Source organism: Anoplophora glabripennis, unplaced genomic scaffold (assembly GCF_000390285.2).
Source record: "Anoplophora glabripennis isolate ALB-LARVAE unplaced genomic scaffold, Agla_2.0 scaffold353, whole genome shotgun sequence".
Classification (NCBI taxonomy): Eukaryota; Metazoa; Arthropoda; class Insecta; order Coleoptera; family Cerambycidae; genus Anoplophora; species Anoplophora glabripennis.
The window spans coordinates 153,338-172,461 of record NW_019417362.1 but is presented as its reverse complement, the minus strand read 5'-3'; the positions used below and the strand labels follow the sequence as shown (position 1 = coordinate 172,461).

Sequence of the window (19,124 nt, the reverse complement as noted above, 5' to 3'; positions counted from 1 at the left end):
TAGAGAGGCATGTTTAAAAAATTTAAATGTCACTTTTAGTTCCCAGTTTTAGACAGAAAAATGTAGTTTTTAACTGGATTAAAGATGACGTTTGTAGGTGCCTAGATTCAGGGTCACTTTTAATACCCATTTTCAGATACTACAGTGTCACTTTAAATGGATTAAAAGTGCTGTGAAATGTCACTTTATCTCTAGTTTCAGAGGATAGAATATCAGCTTTAATCACTAGGGCTTCCTTGCACTTTTTTTATTTAAAGTGCAGTTCTAATCTCTGTCCTAGTGAGCCTAGTTTCTGAAAATAAAGTGTCTCTTTTAACTGGATTGAACGTGCTATTCTAGTCCTTGGTTTCATGGCATAGCGTCACCTTTAATCCGTAGCATCAGGAAGTAAAGTGTCATTTTTAATAGGATTAAAAGCGCTGTCCCAAATTTATAGTTTGGCGACGTAAAGTGTCACTTTTACCTAAATTCAGAGAATATAACACCAACTTTATTCACTATGAGATTAAATTTAGTTTCTCGCCCATTCTGTTAAATATGTAGTTTTAATCTACACTTCAAGGAGCCTAGTTTCAAAACGTTATGTGTTGGGTTTAATTAAATTAAAAGTGCTATTCTAACGTCTAAGGCACTTTCTTTATTAAAAGTGCAGTTCCAATCTCTACCTCACGGAGCTTAGTTTCAGAAAGGAAACTATCATTCTTAACATTAATAAATGGATTAAAAGTGTTGATTTAATTCCTAGTAAGAGTGGAAAGTGCCACATTTAATTTCTAGTTTCAGAGAATAAAACGTCAGCTTTAATTACTAAGAGATTTACTGTCTTGTACTCTTTTTATTAAAACTGTACTTTTGATCTCTAGTTCGAGGAGTCTAGTTTGAGAAAATAAAGTCACTTTTAACTAGATTAAAAGTGCTCTTCCAATTTCTGATTTCAAAGAGTGGTTATGCCAGCTTTAATCATCGGTTTCATAGAGTATGATCTATATTTTTATCTATATTTGGAATAATTGTAATAAAGTGTAATATTTGATCAAATTTTCTTATAGAAGACATTTCTTTTCCAGGGCGAGTGGCCAAAAAACGGAGAACTCCACAGAAAGCAATGGCCAAACATTAGGTTCGACGTTAGCCTACGAAAACCCAGCCATCAGCGTTTCTTCCACCAGCATCAACCATCTTCATAGGAGAGATTCCGGCATTTTAGGCAGCAACAACTTCTTAGGTAAGTCCAACCAAACTTATGAAACTGCTATGAAAATAATGACTTTCTTTGTATTCTGCAGTGGTAGACCAGACCAAGAGCACCTTCAAAGAAAAACTGAAAAAACTAGTGAAGTGCTCGAGGAAGAAATGCCAACACGCATTGACCAAGAAAACCCTCTTCAAGAGGCTGCCCGTTCTGTCATGGTTGCCAAACTACAACATGTCATACGCGGTGGGCGACTTGGTGGCGGGGATAACAGTCGGTTTGACTTTGATCCCGCAGGGACTGGCATACGCTGGGATAGCGGGGTTGCCGCCAGAGTACGGATTGTACGGATCCTTCTTAGGGTGTTTCATCTACATAGTATTCGGTAGCTGCAAGGACGTGTCCTTCGGGCCGACCGCGATTTCATCGCTGTTGACGTTCCAGGCTACCAACGCGTTGGGGCCGGAGCACGCGATCCTCCTTTGTTTTTTCACGGGCTTGCTGCAGATAGTCATGGGCCTCTTTGGACTGGGTGAGTCGAAGTTACGAAAAATAATGTTAGGGGAGAAACTGGAAATATCTTTTTGGAAACTTTCATAAAATGTTGACATTTTAATTCTGTTTCCTAAAAGTAAAAAAAGACGCTGTAGTTATGCCAAACGAAAAAACTTCGTTACTTTTGATTTTGGCAATTAAGAAGTCCTAAGAGCCATCTACAATTTTTATTTGGCAAAAATCACGTGTAGCATCTTAAAAAATTCATTACGCAATTCTTCTATATTTCTATCTAATGAGCGTTCAAATAAAAACGTGGTCGAAGTTGGCTCTGACACATTGGACGGAGGGAGTAGCTTATAGCGACCAACTTAACCTCATTTCTCAACGAGCTGTATAGCAGCTGTCAGTTTCAATAACGTTAATGACTATATAACTTTATTTTAAAGAATAATCGTGATAACAATAACAAACAATTAAAGGAGCTGCGGAAAGTGTCCCCCTCCTTGTTATAACAATAAATTAAAGCAGCTGCTGAAAGTGTCCCCCTCCTTGTTCCAAGCACTTTTCACACCTGTTCCTCAAAGAATTAAAGACATTTTCTAAGATGCTCGGGGTATTGTTAATTTCACGAATCTTGTCTATAAGTCGAGCCTGCAGATGGTTTAAATCAGGAATAGGCAGTTCAAAAATAGTGTTTTTAAGGTAAGGCCACAAAAAGAAATCACACGGCGTAATATCACATGACCTCGGTGGAAATTCATGTTCAGCATTGAGACTTATTAGTCGATTTTGGAAAACTTCCCTCAACATATTCATCGTCTCGCCTGCCGTATGTGCCCTTGCGCCATCTTGTTGAAAGTAAAAGTTTGTAATTTCGTTTTCTTCCAGCTGGTTAACAAAAGGAGCGATAATTTCTTCTCTATACCTTTGCGCAGTAAGAGTACCATTAAAAAAAATAGGTCCATAAATCCTCCTTCGATTGAGAGCACACCAAACTCCAATTTTTTGAGCGTGTAGAGGGCCCTCGACAAAAAAGTTATCTGGTTTTTCAGAAGACCACATTCTCATATTCTGTGAGTTTACGTAACCACTTAAATGAAACCAGGCTTCATCAGAAAAAAAGGTGATATTATGAAGTTCACCGTAGTTGTTTAAAAACCATTCACAAAATACAGCCCGTCGCGGAAAATCAACTTCATGAAGTTCTTGCTGACAAGTTAAACGATAGGAGAACAAACGCAAATCTTTTTTTAACACTGTGTGGCAGGTACCGACTGATACTCCCACCATTTGTGATAAAACACGTACAGAAGTTCTTGGCGCATTTTCCATTATTTGTTGGACATTTTCTTTTAATTCTTCAGTCCGCTTTTTAGGTCGGCCGCTTCCTTCTTTTCTTGTTACACTGCCCGTTTCACGAAAAACATTAACACAACGCTGAACTGCACTTTGAAAAATTTTGTACTCAACAACGCCGGGAAATTGATTTTGAAATTCTATGAAACATTCCTCAATAGAATACTTCCATATTCCATCAATCTTGCGTCCATTTCTAAAGTAGGACTCTATGATAAACACTTTTTGTTCTTGAGAAAACACCATTTTAAACGCTTTTTAAAACGAAAATATTCAAATTGATAGCGGCGATATAGCGCTTTGACAGATGACGTTTAAGTTCATTTGCTATACGCTACGCCCTACGTCCAAATTTTCAGAACCAACTTGACCACGTTTTTATTTGAACGCTCGTTATAATATCACATTTATTTTATATAAATATCACAAATTGGCATCTGTCAAGCTGACATTTTGGACAAAACAAGAAAATTGATTGCAGTACGTCAATATAGGGATTTTATGTTTTATATATTGTCTATCTTTATCCAAGACTCTCTGTGGCACTACAGTCGCTAGATAACATACTAGTGACTGTATGTAGCACCATGATGATGCGCCATCTGTTGTTCTCTTCTCATATGTTTCATTTCTTTAGATAAATAATAGGTGGCGCTATAAATATTGACAAAATTCGAATCTCCGTTGCCTGATTTCAATCAACGAAGCCACAAGTGTGGGTGTTTGGTGTTTGTCCTGTCACAACTTTAAATATATTTTAACTAAACAAAACCATTTTTTTTTGTAAAAATCAAGATTTTCTGATGTGTGCCTTATTCTTTGAACGTTACATCTAAATGAATTTTAAAACAAATTAAATTTAAACGACATAAAAGATGCCACTGGTAAAATTATAAATAAAAGTTTTTTCTTCTTGTTAAAGTCGATATTTCCTTAAAAACTTTTCTAAATTAACATAAGAACTAATTAAGTTAATTTAATTAACATTAGTAGAAAGGAGCACACCTCGTTTGTCTTTGTCTAGATTTATTTTATCTGGAAAATAGACCAGACTATTACAATAAATAAATGTAAATCAATCATATTTATCTCTCGTTTGTTTTAAATTATTTGCACCTAGATTCATATATAAATCAGGTACGTATATCAAAACAAAACATAGTGAGGCTTTTTTGAAAAAAATTGAATGCTGTTTACCAAGCTTTACAAATAATTTATTAACTATGTCTAGTAGGTATAATAAATAATTGTTGGTTGTAAAACTACATGTCATTAATTGTGTTTGATTATTTGAAAATATGGAATTAATCTAGTAGATTAAAAGACAAAAGATTAAAAATAGTAATAAACAATGGAAAATGTTTAGTACTTATCTAAAAGAAATAGAACAAAATAGTGTATTTCATACAGCTGTTACATAATTGGTTTACTTGCTTCAATATTAAGACCATACTTATTTGCAATAATTATTTTTTGATGGACTATTAAGTATCGATGCCAATTTCAAAGATTTTGAACTTAGATTTGAAACTTAACAAAATCTTAGAGTTCTTTGGACAATATATCCAATTAACCCATATTGCCTTATGGATTTTTGAGCAACAAGTTGTGATACTGCACTTTTTGCGCATTCAATTTTCATTTCTTAAAAAATACATTAGACTTTCCTCTTCATTCATACTTAACACCTCGTCATAATACGCATTTCAACTGGTTGTTTAATCCAATGACTTCCTTAGATGGCTACCAAAAATTTTCCATTGTGTATTACGCTACTTTTAATTTTTTCTATTAATCTATTAATTCCAAATTCTCAAATAATCAAAAATTATTTCCGACATGTAAGGTTTAAGCAATAATTATTTATTGCACCTACTAGGTATATGTCTATCAGCATTTATTATTTATTGCACCTATTAGGTACGTCTAATAAATTTTCTTTAAAGCTAGATAAACAGCTTTCAATTTTTTTTCCAAAAAATACTCCGTGCTGATACACTACTCTGTTTTGTTTTGATATACCCACCTGATTTACTGATGTAGATGCAAATAGTTTAAAACTTACAAAAGATAAGTATGATTGATTTACTAATAATCAAATTTGTATAATACGCTCCTACCTTAATCTCTATTATTGATTTATAAATTTATTATAGTAGTTAGATGTTCGTGATACTGATACTACAACAATCTGGGCTTATTATACTGCTTTCTTCTTTACAGAAAACAAACAAGATCTGCTTCTTTCTATTAACTTTATTAGAATAAAATTAAAGTATTTTTATATAACTTTCAAAGAATTTAACAAAAATCAAAAAAATTGTATTTATGACCGGTCTGGCGATATTTTGAATATTTTTATAATAGAAAAAATTTGAAAATATATTCAATTTCGGAAAAATTGCGTCCCTTCTTTCTAATTCAAAATTCAAACACAAAATCTCTAAATTCAAGTACTCACACATGCACCATTATGTGGCAAAATATGTAATTCTACAAAAAAAATTGAAATAATTTTATTCAAATGTACAGCGCCATCTATTATTTGTAGAATGAAGTGTAACATTAGAGAAGAAAACAACAGATGGTGCTCTCCATGACTACAAAATCGGGCGGAAAAACGTACCAGTTCATAAATTAGGGGACTTTCACTGCATCTGAAGCGCCATCTATCGTTGATTATATAAATCACAAAGTGCCAAATGAAAATTATAGGTGTCACTACTCACATTCCTATCTGGAATTATTTTAATTTTCCACACAACAAAACAGTTATGTGTACCTATATTTTTGTAAATAGATTTTAAATTGTCCGCAAATTCTTTTATAAATTGGTTTACAAAGAACTAGCACTAGTATCGATAAAATAGTGCTGGTGTCGCTATATACAGGGTGTTTCAGGATTAAGTCGACAAACTTTAAGGATATTCCTCATAAAAAAATGAGAAAAAAATCAAGTATAAATTTTTTTCCAGAGACGCTTCAATTTCGAAATATAGGGCCTTCAAGATTTTTAAAAAAAATCGAATTTTTTAAATAACTTCTAAATGAAGAAGGCTATTTAAGCCAAATTTGGCATGACACATCTTCTTATAAGATACCATTTTTCCATACAAGTAGAAGTACCGCAAGCAACCAGTGGCGGAATTATGGGGAATCACTCAATAAATTATAAAAAAAAATTAATGCGGCCCTATTGAAAATAAAAAATGATACTGTTTTTAGATAGAATAGTTTGTTATTGACAAAAAGTGTACATTCACTTTTTTCCTAACTCTGATAGTTTCATAGCAAAATTGGTAATTTTTTGGTCGTTTCAATTTACAAATAAATTTTCATGTATTGTTTGCCATCTTATTTTATTCCTAAATAATTTTAATACTATTCGTTAAACCCAAGGGAAGGGAAGACAAAAAGGCTTATTTGACTCTCACATACTCCAGATTAAGACCAATTTTAATAGGTACTATATTTTTTTAGGTCTTCCTAAAGTTTATCGACAGAATCCAGAAGCACCCTTCCGAAAAATCAATTTTGCCATGAAACTATAAGAGTTAGGAAAAAGTGAATGTACACTTTTTGTCAATAACACACTGTTCTATCTAAAAACAGCATCATTTTTTATTTTCAGTAGGACTGCATTAATTTTTTTGATAATTTAATGAGCCTGAGTCTCCATAACTCCGCCACTGGTTGCTTGCGGGACTTCTACTTCTATGGAAAAATGGTATCTTATAAGATGTGTCATGCCAAATTTGGCTTAAATAGCCTTCTTCATTTAGAAGTTATTTAAAAAATTCGAATTTTTTTAAAAAACTTTAACTTTGATATTTCGTAAATGAAGCGTCTGGAAAAAAATTTATACTTGATATTTGTCTTATTTTTTTATGAGGAATATCTTCTTAAAGTTTGTAGACTAAATCCTGAATGACCCTGTATAAAGTACAGTGGGCATCAATAGAGGTGAAACAATGACAAAAATATAAATATTAACATTTTTCGAATATTTTTTTTGTGAAAATTCCGCAAATCTTCATAATTTCCTTTGATTAATGACAAAATATTTATCATTGACTCTCACAATCTTTAAATGGCAATGATTATTATTAAATTTATTAAACTGATGAGCAAAACGTAATACTTTGAGAAAAATTACATCGCTAGATCTGGAAGACGGTCTAATAATCGCTTCATGTACATTTCACTGATTTCACTTATTTATATTTACTCTCCTTATTTTCAATATTTTCATCCTGATAATTAAAATGATTATGAATGTTAAATTGCAGATGTGCCATCTTTCAGATAGATGCCAAAGTTTAATATTTAACGGTGTGGTAATAAGTCTCGTTAAAAATTATTGAAAATGACACAGATGTTGGACGTAATGTTTGAAAATAATTTTGTACTTAGACCTTAGATTTATGGCGCAATTTCAGACAATATTTTCAAAAACGTTTTTTTGTTATCTTATACTTGGGTAATAAGGCCTTTTCATCACGATATTTGAGATTTAGTGGATATAAGTACTTATATTTTATTTTCTAATGCATTTACATTTAAAAAAAATGTCTTCCTTACTTATTCCAATCTTTTATCCCACAACACAAACCAGTTTTAGTTGTTAACTTGTACCGGCATTAAAATTATTCTTGAAAATATGTCTACATTTTCAGATACTTTGAATTCCCTCTTAAATTTAAACGATTTTTTTTTTTAGGATTTTTGATAGACTTTGTGTCGGGCCCCGTATCCTCAGGATTCACATCGGCTTGCGCCCTTATCATCGTCACGTCACAAGTAAGAGACGTCTTAGGCATCACAGCCTCAGGTACCACATTTATACGAACTTGGAGGAGCATATTTCAGGACATACACAACACCCAACCGTGGGACGCAGTCATGGGAATATCTTGCATCGTTATACTACTCATAATGAGGGTAAGATACTTTTTTTTTAACACGAGCAAAGTAAATTTGCTTGTTTCTCATTATCTTTTTTGTATAGATTTTTATTTTTCAAATGTTTTATTTATTTAAAGAAAGTATACGACCATGAGCAACATTAAAAAATGAGTCGATTCTACACACACCTGTACAAAAATTTAACATTAATTTTTTACCACCGGACCTGATATCATCGAAACAACATAGCATTTTTTTGTAAAATTAGGAAGAGATAAACGGAGAATCGACCCATTATTAGTTACACATTTCAACCATTGACCATTTTGCGATAATCACAATTATTCCCTTATCTTTCAGTTTATCGGCTCTATCAGCTTAGGACCGAAAGGACCAGACGCGCAACCAACGACCTGCCGCAAAATCGTCAACAAATTTCTCTGGTTCATAGGCACCGCCAGAAACGCCATTCTAGTCATCGTATGCGCCGTGATTAGTTACATCCTTTGCCTCAGCGGGCCGCCACCGTTCGTAGTGATTGGTGATGTTCCCCCCGGCTTACCTTCCGTTAAAGTGCCACCTTTCGGTGGGTTTACCAGAGAAGTGAACGGGACCGAAGTCGAGTTCACCTTTTGGGACATGATGGGGAACTTAGAGAGCGGTATCATCGTGATGCCACTACTTGGGTTGCTGGAGACGATCGCTATCTGTAAAGCTTTTTGTGAGTACCCACGTTATGTTACTCCTCTCACTTTGAAAGCGAATTACCAACAAAAAATGAGAAAGGGTGTCATATTTCAAATCTGAACACCCAAATTTTATTTATTGGTCAGATTTTTTTTTTAAATGTAGAATACCAAAAACTCACAAGTTTCCATTAAATACAAAATAATAAATTGATGATATTGAAGTTTATGAAATAAATTTGTTTCTGTATGTAGCAAACGGAAAGCCCGTAGACGCAACCCAGGAGCTCTACGCGTTGGGCTTCTGTAACTTCGCGAATTCCTTCGTCCAGGGCTTCCCAGGTGCCGGAGCTCTGGCTAGAAGCGCCGTTAACAATGCCAGCGGTGTAAGGACCACCCTGGGAGGGCTCTACACCGGTATTCTAGTCATAGCGTCTCTCCTGGTATTCACCCCGTACTTCTACTACATTCCGAAAGCCTGTCTTGGGGGCATCATCATAGCGGCCGTCATCTTTATGGTGGAGTTCAAAGTTATTAAGCCGATGTGGAGATCGAAGAGTGAGTAGCCAGTTGGAAATCAGTTTTTTGGGTTGCTCATTAGAAGAATAATGTATAAAAAAATTCTGTTTGGTTTAAATTTCAGAGATTTTGTTTTTTTTTTTTTACAGAAAGTTGCTTTGTGGTTGCCCTCATAACATTCATAGCCTGCTTGGTGCTACCTTTGGAAATCGGTATACTGGTAGGAATCGGAGTGAACTTGCTGTTCATTTTGTATCATGCTGCTAGACCAAAAATCAGTGTTGAAAAACTCCAGGTAAATAAAATTATGCTTTATAACAAATCATCTTTTTTTATAACACAGTTAATTCTTTAAAATGAATTTTGCCAAAATTTGGAAAAGTAATGACCATCTCATTGAGACTTACTAGACGTGTCAGCGCTTGTCATAAGCATACAAGTGGGAAAGATTATTGTCGTTATTATTTTCACATTTTTAGTGTAGGGCTTTTAGTTCACCCATATTCGTTTGCATTCTTCGATACTATACGAGGTACTTAGAGAACTATGAAAATAGTATTACTAGGAGGTATATACAAAGGGTGTCCCACGGGGGAACTGCGTCGATCGATATCTAGGAAAATACTGCTCTGAAAAATTTGAAATGGCAACATGGCAATGTTCCTAGGGTGAACACAACTAAAATATCTATAACTCTCAGTACTTCCGGTTATACCGGAAATCGACACCAACTTCGTTATTTTAAATGGGACACCCTATGTTTTATTGTATTTTCAGATTCTACGTGAAATTTGAGGGTCACTTTATTAAATATTCCCTATATCTAGGGGTTATAGATTTTGAGCTATTTTTAAAGAAAAAATTTGGCAGATGCAAGGGTCCGCGGAAATGCTAGTAACTCTTTTTATTAGCATGATATCAAGCGGATTTTTGGTACCTTTAAAGGGCATAGATAACGCTAAATTATGGTATACCAACAAATTAAAACATTTAATACTAGGTGTTTCATGTTTGCTGTTATAATTTGATAACTTCAAACAGCTATAACTTTGTTAACTTACGAGTAAATGGAACACCTTGTATTTTTTTGCAGTCGTATGCAGACTGAAATTTCCTCTCAAGCCATATAAACATTGTTAGGGTTGCCATTACTACTTTTAGAGATATTTGCAGTTTTCTATTTTTTGGACACTTTTCTCGTATCAGACCTGTTGTCAAATTGGCCATGACCAGAACATTCCAAAACAATTAAAATAACTTGACATTTGTCAAGTTAGTTGTCACATTATTGTCAAATCTGTAATAGTTTTTACTGAAAATTTAAATAAAAATGCCTGGAGATCGTTTAATTTATACTTGAGGATTATTTTAATTTGCTTGTTATTTATCGAAAAAAGCACCAGATTCTCGACATGTTCTTGAAATTACTTTGTGACATTTTCCATAAATAACAAACAAATTAGAATAATCCTCATTAGTATAATTTAAACGATCTCCAGGCATTTTTAATTAAATTTTCGGAAAAAGCTATTCAGACCCAACAATAATTTGACAACTAACTTGACAAATATCATTTTATTTCAATTGTTTTTGAAGTGTTTCTGGTCATGGCCAATTTGACAATAGGTCTGATACGAGAAAAACTGTCCTAAAAATGGAAAATGGCAAATATCTCTAAAAGTAGTAACGGCAACCCTAACAATGATTATATGGCTTGAAAGAAAATTTCAATCTGCATACGACAGAGTAAAAAAATATAGGGTGTTCCATTTAAATTAACAAAGTTATAGCTGTTTGAAGTTATCAAAATGTAACAGCAATAATGAAACACCTAGTATTAAATGTTTTAATTTGTTAGCATACCATAATGCTATTGCCTATTCCCTTTACAGGTACCAAAAATTCGCTTGACACCACGCTCCTGAAAAGAGTTACTAGCATCTCCGCGGACCCTTGTATCTGTCAAATTTTTTCTTTAAAAATGAATATCTCAAAATCTATAACTCCTAGATATAGGGAATATTTAATAAAGTGACCTTCAAATTTCACGTAGAATGCGAAAATAATAATATATAGGGTGTCCCATTTAAAATAACGTAGTTGGTGTCGACTTATGGTATAACCGGTGAAGGGTTCTAGATATTTTAGTTGTGTTCCTGCTAGGGACATTGCTATGTTGCCAAATTTTCAAAATTTTCGGAGTACTTTCCTAGATATCGATCGACGCAGTTCCCGGTGGGACATCCTATATATATATATTAATTAATTAAATAAAAAAGCAACTATATGTCTGTCCCATATTTAGATATAACAAAGTGTAGAAATTTGTAAGGATAATCGAGTTTTTAGCAAAATCGATACGTCTATTTGTTGCTCTATATCGGCAGTCTTCAAACTTTTACGACTTGCGGAACCCGGGCAACATTTCGATTTTCCTGAGGAACCACCACACCTACAAAAATTTTCGAACACATTTTTTACTGATTATAAGTTTATAAATACTAGTTTTAAGTATAAGTATAAATTTTATTGAATTTTTAACTGAGTCGCAGAATCTTCAGAAAGGTTATGGGGAACCCCAGGGTTCCTCGTAAACAATTTAAATACCGCTGCTCTATATTTAACAATTTTTGGAACCTTGTAAAATGATACGCCCATGATATCGCATTGCCCGTGCTCTTTGCCATTACATGGGCTACATGTTGAGAATGAGTCACTGCCTACTTGTGTATTTTGGAGCGGAAGTCCTAAGGAACCTATTAAAACTTAGAATTCATGGCACGTTATTCTAAAACGTCCGTTTTATCACGTCATGAAACAAATTTCAGAATTTCTTGAATATCACAGGTATATATTCAGTTATTGACAAAAAGCATGTTAGTAGCTGAAATTCTTTCCTTTCAAAATAATAAAGATTTTTTTGTCAATATTAATTAAATTAGCGATTATTTTAAACATAGCAATGCGACATTATCTAAACCCTGATTTTTTTTTAAACTTGCTGTACTTAATTTCAGACGAACCACGGCACCGATTACCTCCTACTGACCCCAGATAGATGCCTTATTTTCCCTTCCGTAGACTACGTACGGAACCTAGTGACAAAGCAGAGCCTCCGTCAAGGAATTCCCGTCGTAATAGACTGCACGCACATATACGGCGCAGATTATACAGCGGCAATAGCGATAGACACCATAACGCAAGACTTTGCTTCCAGAGATCAGCCGCTGCTGTTCTACAACCTGAAACCGTCGGTTTGCACGGTATTCGAAGGGCTTTCCCCCAAAGACTTCATAGTTTTTTACAACGAAGACCAGATAGACGACCTGCTGATCGAGCGGAACTCCGCCAAGAAGCATAACGAAATATTAGGAGTGTAAAAATTCAGTCTAAATCGTGTTGCTATGTTTTAATGAGAATATGTAATCCGATCTGAATAAGATCTGATACGATTGGAAATAGGTTCTCCCGGTTTGGTATACAGAGCCGTCATAAATGATTACAAGCCACGTGACTGCCGAGTTCAGGCAACCAACATTGCACTAGTGGCACTGTCATCTAAAAATCCTTAAACCTTAGCATCATCAGCATTAATGATTCATTTATAATGAAGAATGATAAACCCTTGCATTTACACTAGAGGCAATCGATCGAATAAAATGTCATGAAAAATTACACCAATCACAGCCGATGAAACAGAATTGGCTTAATAATTTTTAATTTTACCAAAATATATCTGCCAATATGAAGGAAACAAAGTTACTGGTCACTTGTAATCATTTTATGCTTATTATCCCACTTCTGATATATTTTAAATATAAACATATTTGTGCCATTTTGGCAGTAAAAATCAATTAACAAGCATATAAAAATTGTACTGTAAATCATTTGGGAGATCTTCTCAGGGAGAAAGGAGAAATAAACACAAAAATCGTTTATATTTGTATTTCATATATTTTTGTAGACCCATTTTGCGTTATATAGAACGTTATCATCGTTATAATCGATGGACAATATAATTTAAAGTATTTCGTGAATCCGTGATATAACAACGTTCTGTATAGTTCAAAATGACTTTTACTCTTTACGATCAGTATTTTATATTATTTTTTTTTTCACTAGTTAATTTCTTATTTGTATAGCTTACATCATGCGATGTAAACTGTAATATCTATACACTTCCTTATGTAGATTAGACAATAAACTGTGATATTATATTTCTAATAAATAATGTTGTGTTCAATTTTTTTTATTTTAATGCTTACCCTCTGTTAAGACAAAAAAAGATCCGGACAAGTCAATTATAAATAATAAAAATAATGAGGACCCAAGGTTTGATCCTTGGGGAACTCTAGACTTAGCCAAAAAGTAGTCAAATTGACGACCATTGTAAGTAACATACTGCTGTTTATCTTATGCAAATGAGTGACATAACTTTAGTAACGCTTCACTAAAACCCAAATAAATAAATTTTTTTATTAAAACATTATGGTCAATGCGTAAAGCGAGCAAGATTTGAAGCAGTCGATTTTTTCTCCATGAACCCATGTTGACATGGAGATAGGTAGATCTTCGCTAACGGATAAATTGCTGCAAACAAAAATACCTCAAAGAGCTTAACGAAGTTAAATACAGGGTTTCTCAATTTTAATCTATGAGACTTCGGGAGCAGATAGTATAACGAAAAATAGTGGTACTTTGTTATACAGGGTGATTCACAAATGGTGACCAAAAATAATACCTAATATTTTTTGAAGTTTAACACCCTGTATCTTTTTAAAGAAGCATCCTAGATAAAAACTTTATCCTTAAAATTCACCAACGAATACAAGGTTTCATTTTTGGTCACCATTTGTGAATCACCCTGTATAAACTTATTTCAATGTCTCAACCGTTTTGGAGATACAGGGTGTTAATAATTAAAAAAAATTGAACTAAATTTGATGTACGTTATATTGGGTCAAGTTTCCATAAAATGCTGTAACATCAAGACTTTTGCAACCAAATATGGGAAACTCATTCAAATATTTTATAAAAATAGTACGGTCCTGTGAAAAATAATAATTGATTATATTTTCTGAAAAAGCATACCAATGGGAACATAAATTGCTTCTTACTTTTTGTCGATATCTGTCTCTGTTTTGCGGTAAATTGTATTTCTTTTTTTTTAACTCCACTCAACGATTTGATAAAATACATGTCGCATTTTGAAGGCACAGCGATGATATATAAATATTTCACTGCAGTCTTTAATTAAGAAACTTGGTATTGGATCAGAAGTAAGTAAATTGATAGAAGTTATTCGTGAAAACGTATTTTTTTTTATTTTTTATACTTAACTACAACCATTGAAAACATCAAAAAAATTAAAACTGGCGCCACCTTTTCGTGTATCTCATCTTTTGTAAGTTGTTTCATATATTTCTTTTTGCTTTATATTTTATTTACTGAAGCGGAGTTATCTATGCAAAAAAAATTATTGGCAGTAAAAAATGTTTGAGAAATCTAAAAACATGGAAACTAATGATTCTCTTGAAGTTCTTGTAATAATCAAATTGATTCGAAGAACGCTACTTTATTTTTTATTTAAAATTAGTTGGAACTAGCCGAAATATTTTGGGAATTTTAAAAAAATCCATTAGCGTACAGTATCTGGCTAATTTGAAATCCAATTTTCCGTAAAACGGAGACAGATATCGATAAGAGGCATATTTTGTTCCTATTGGCATGCCTTTTCAGAAAATATAATCAATTGTTAATTTCCACAGAACCATACTTTTCTTTTATAAAATAGTCGAATGAGTTTCCCATATCTCCGCCACTGGTTGCGAAAAAGTCTTGATATTACAGCATGTTATGGAAACTCGTCCCAATATAACATACACCAAATTTAGTTCAAATAACTATTATTATTTCAGAAGATATTTACAGTAAATGAATTTTTTTTAATTATTAACACCCTGTATCTTGAAAATGGTTGAAATTTCGAAATAAGTTTATATAACAAAGTACCATTATTTTTCGTTGTACTATCTGCTCCTGAAGTCTCATAGATTAAAGCTGAGACACCCTGTATATTTCTTGTATTTGGTCAATTTTCATGTAGAATTAACTTTAGACCAGGGCAGATCTGTCGAAATATCCCACTTCTTGAATGTAAGAGGGGGCAAGCTAATTTTTCCTCGAATACCTTCAGTACAACTCACATAAAAAAACTGTAGATCCCTTGATCTGGGCGAGGTACGGAACATTTTCAAAATTGCAAAAATGTTTAAAACATTTAAAAAATAGGTACCTATTTTATCTGAGTTTTTTACTTATATCTTGGAACCTATAAATTTTGGAAGAATATTGAAGAGGACAAAAGTTTTAGAATTGAATTTTGCACAATATACTGTGAGTTAAAAATGTTTAAATTTATTACTGATGCTGCAAAAAAGCAATAATTGATGAAAAAAGGCAAAATAATCAAGTTTTTTGGATAATTTTTTTAAAATATTTTAATTGCTCCAAGGGGATTCTAATTTTGGTAAAAAAAACTTTAGAATATAATAAAACACCAAATTTCATTAAAATCGGTTCGATAGTTTTCGCAAAATAATTTTTTGAAAAAATTTTCGAATTTTCAAAATGTTGCACAGTTAATGAAATTTGGCGTGTTGTTTTATTATACTCTAAAGTTTTTTTTTACCAAAATTAGAATGCCCGCAGAGTAATTAAAATATTTTAAAAAAAATATCCAAAAAAACTTGATATTATTTTGCCTTTTTTCTTCAATTCTTGCTATTTTGCAACATCGGTAATAAATTTAAACATTTTTAACTGACAGTATATTGCACAAAATTCAATTCTAAAACTTTTTTCCTCTTCAATATTCTTCCAAAATGCATAAGTTCCAAGATATAAGTAAAAAACAGATAAAATAGGTATTTTTTTTAATTTTTAAACGTGCAATTTTGAAAATGTTCCGGGCCTCGCCCAGATCTAGGGATCTACATTTTTATTACGTGAATAGTACTGAAGCTTATCCAGAAAAAATTTGCTTGCCCCCTCTCACATCCACCTCAAAACAGATCCGCCCTGGTCTACTTCACCATTTGTGTAAAACTAAATATCCAACTTATTTATTAAAAATGATCAATGGATGTCATTTTATCCAGATGTACCAGAAGAACCACAAGCCTTTTTTTAATAGGAGAAAGGATAGGAACTCTCAAAGGAAGTAATTATAGCAAGCGAAGAGGTACATTTCAATAAATTTTATTATAAACATTGGAATTATTTCATTTAACACTAATAATAATAAATACATTTATAATATAGTAGAATATATATGGCAAAATTTGGCTTCAATTCATATTACTATAAAAATTGAGCACAAATGAAAAATGAACACAGAAATGTTTATACACATAGTGGAATATGATATTTGGAATATTATCGTAAATATTACACCCATATTTGTTACACATTTTGTGCCCAACGAAATTTCAGTGGTGTACGAAAATTTTGAACATTTACGAGTAATAGAAAAACCTTTACCTACTTTTATAAAAAATTTAAACGTTATAACATTCATAATATGAAAATATCTATATACACAAAAATACCAGTTTTTTGTTTCTATGTAAAGAAAACAATCGGTACCTACATCGATTTGATAAACACGTAATTGCATTGATTTTACATTTGCTAATATTCCTCACTTTACGGGTCGAATTACATAAAATATTTTACGCTACGGCTAAGATAAAATTTAAATTCTCCCTACATTATTTTAGAAAAATAACTATTTGTTCGTGAAATTGAGCACAATATTCCAAATGAGTCAAATAAATATATCCTGCATCTTTTAAGAAAATATGAGTTTTAGTTTTCCTTCGATATTAAACGTAACTTACGAAACGCCTCCATCGGCACGCAAAACTTTTTAACTTTAACAAAATAACCGTACGTAACAGACAGCAAGTGCCGGGAGAGGCATTTCGTATCGAAAAAAAAAAAAATTCCGTAAAACCAAACAAGTTAACACACAAACAAAATATCACAACTATTTTAAAACAAAATAACCGTCAAAGGCTGATTGTTCTGTTAACATTTCAAAATTTTTGCAGAAATTTGAGCAAAAATGGGAAATGCCGATGGTGGTTCTACACACCATTTGTTCCTGTTCTCTAAAAAAAATGAGCTTTGATACATGTAGTATAGTTAAAATCTAGATTTTTTTTTTGTGGTATGTGATGTCACAGAGCCATGCACACCATAGTCAGTCTGTTTCAATCCTTGTAATCTCATTTCAGTCTATCTAGCGCCACAGATTTATTGGTCTCTAAAACATACACCTACTGTTAGAATTATAAGTGTTACCCGTTTTTTACTATTTTTTTAAACGGGGTGGTAGGGAACAAAACTGGAATGGGAAATAATTTTGTAAAAACAGATTGCTTTCGCATGCCTTAACATGACAAACATCAAAAAAAAAAATTTTTTTAAAAGAATTATTTTGGTTATTTTATAAAATACAGGGCGATTTACAACTTATCTAAAAAATTTGGGAATAGATGCATCATAAAAAATTGAGTCAATATCACAAAAAAATTGTTTGTAAAATCCTTAGTTTCTAAGAAAAAAATTATTAAAGTTGTAGTATTTTCAACCCTTACATCGCTGGGCTACTGTAATCACTAACGTCTTCCGCGTTGTGCGCTATGCCATTCCGAATACTGAAATCCGATTTTAGTCTTATCATTGTTGCGATAGTGTTTACATTAGTTTTTCAAGTGTCAAAAATGACTTACGTGTATAGCAACTTGGAGTTGACGGACATCGTTTTAATTTATGGTGCAGCTAGACAAAATGCTTTAGCAACTTCTCATTTGTACGCAGAACGAGTTCCTGGTAGACATGTATCAAATGCAGCTACTTTTACCATGGTAGTGCAACGCGGGCGGGACACGGGAAATTTGCAACCGAATCGTGGTAGATATGCACGGCAAGGGGTTAGTTCGTCAACTGGGCCCAAATGTATTTAACCGTCGATGGACAAAATTTTGAACAGTTGTAACATCAGGTATGTTATTATTTTATTAATTAAAACCACAAATTAATTTTATTAATTAATAATAACAATAGCGTCAAAAGCAATTGAATTTGCTGATATAAAATTTTATTTATTTCGTTCATTTTTGTCCGATCATTTTTTATTACATTTTCTCTCCGTGCCGGTCGCAGACTGCATGCTTTGCCGTAAAGTCAGGTTTTACAGTGGACCAGTTTCCAGTGCAGTGCAGAAGCGTATTTTTAAATTTTTATCAAACTGCCATTTTTTATTTTTTTTTGTACATTCAAAACATTTTTTTTGGATAAGTTCCAAATCACCCTGCATACATAATAAGAATTCATAAAAATATATTTTAAAAATCAGTTCGTTTTAAAAAAAAATTATTCGTTTTTATTAAAGCACTGTGTTTAGTTCGTAAGTCTCGGTATCACGGACCTAGTTTAAGTGAACTACATAATATCAATCCACCTGATGTGATATGACAACACGGCGTTAGGCGAGCAAAAAACAAACTGCCAACTTTAAATTCGGCAAAATGAGAATTGCCCTTTTACTTTACTTTTCAGTTTATCATTTTACGATGTTTGTAATATGGCAGGTAATTTAACGATTTTCTGGGTTAGGTATTAGTTTTTATTGGAAACCAAATAGAACTTGTGTAGTGCAGTTTTGTGTTTTAAGTTTGATTTTACAATAAAACTTATTTTGGTATTTAATAACCTTATAAGTTATTTATTTCTGTCTTTAATGACGTTTCGGTGTGTTTGTGTGTCTTCATTGTTAAATTTCTATGCAACACTATAAAAAAACATGTATACGAATTAAGAAAGATAATATTTGACAACAATGCAAGGTGTAGCTCCCAACTGGTTAGAGCGTGGTTGTTTACAGTTATACAAACTTGTCC

The 19,124-nt window shown here is 32.7% G+C and overlaps 2 protein-coding genes across 5 annotated transcripts in view; one reads left to right on the top strand and one right to left on the bottom strand.

The window, feature by feature from the left end:
* The window catches only part of LOC108911274 (sodium-independent sulfate anion transporter), a 30,707-nt gene extending 17,308 nt beyond the window's left edge, over positions 1-13,399 (top strand). The window contains exons 2-8 of one of the 2 annotated variants that reach the window (XM_018716172.1): positions 1,068-1,225; positions 1,287-1,724; positions 7,767-7,987; positions 8,312-8,672; positions 8,893-9,195; positions 9,306-9,451; positions 12,174-13,399. In XM_018716172.1, the coding sequence (XP_018571688.1) occupies positions 1,068-1,225; positions 1,287-1,724; positions 7,767-7,987; positions 8,312-8,672; positions 8,893-9,195; positions 9,306-9,451; positions 12,174-12,536 (1,990 nt within the window). In that variant the 3' untranslated portion in view covers positions 12,537-13,399. The remainder of the gene's footprint in view (positions 1-1,067; positions 1,226-1,286; positions 1,725-7,766; positions 7,988-8,311; positions 8,673-8,892; positions 9,196-9,305; positions 9,452-12,173) is intronic. The other variant, XM_018716173.2, reaches the window with a different exon arrangement.
* A 3,029-nt stretch (positions 13,400-16,428) lies between these two features.
* Positions 16,429-19,124, bottom strand: part of LOC108911267 (prominin-like protein) — a 78,776-nt gene continuing 76,080 nt past the window's right edge. For all 3 annotated transcript variants that reach the window (XM_018716159.1, XM_018716160.1, XM_018716161.1), the window contains one exon: positions 16,429-17,485. In XM_018716159.1, the coding sequence (XP_018571675.1) occupies positions 17,476-17,485 (10 nt within the window). In that variant the 3' untranslated portion in view covers positions 16,429-17,475. The remainder of the gene's footprint in view (positions 17,486-19,124) is intronic.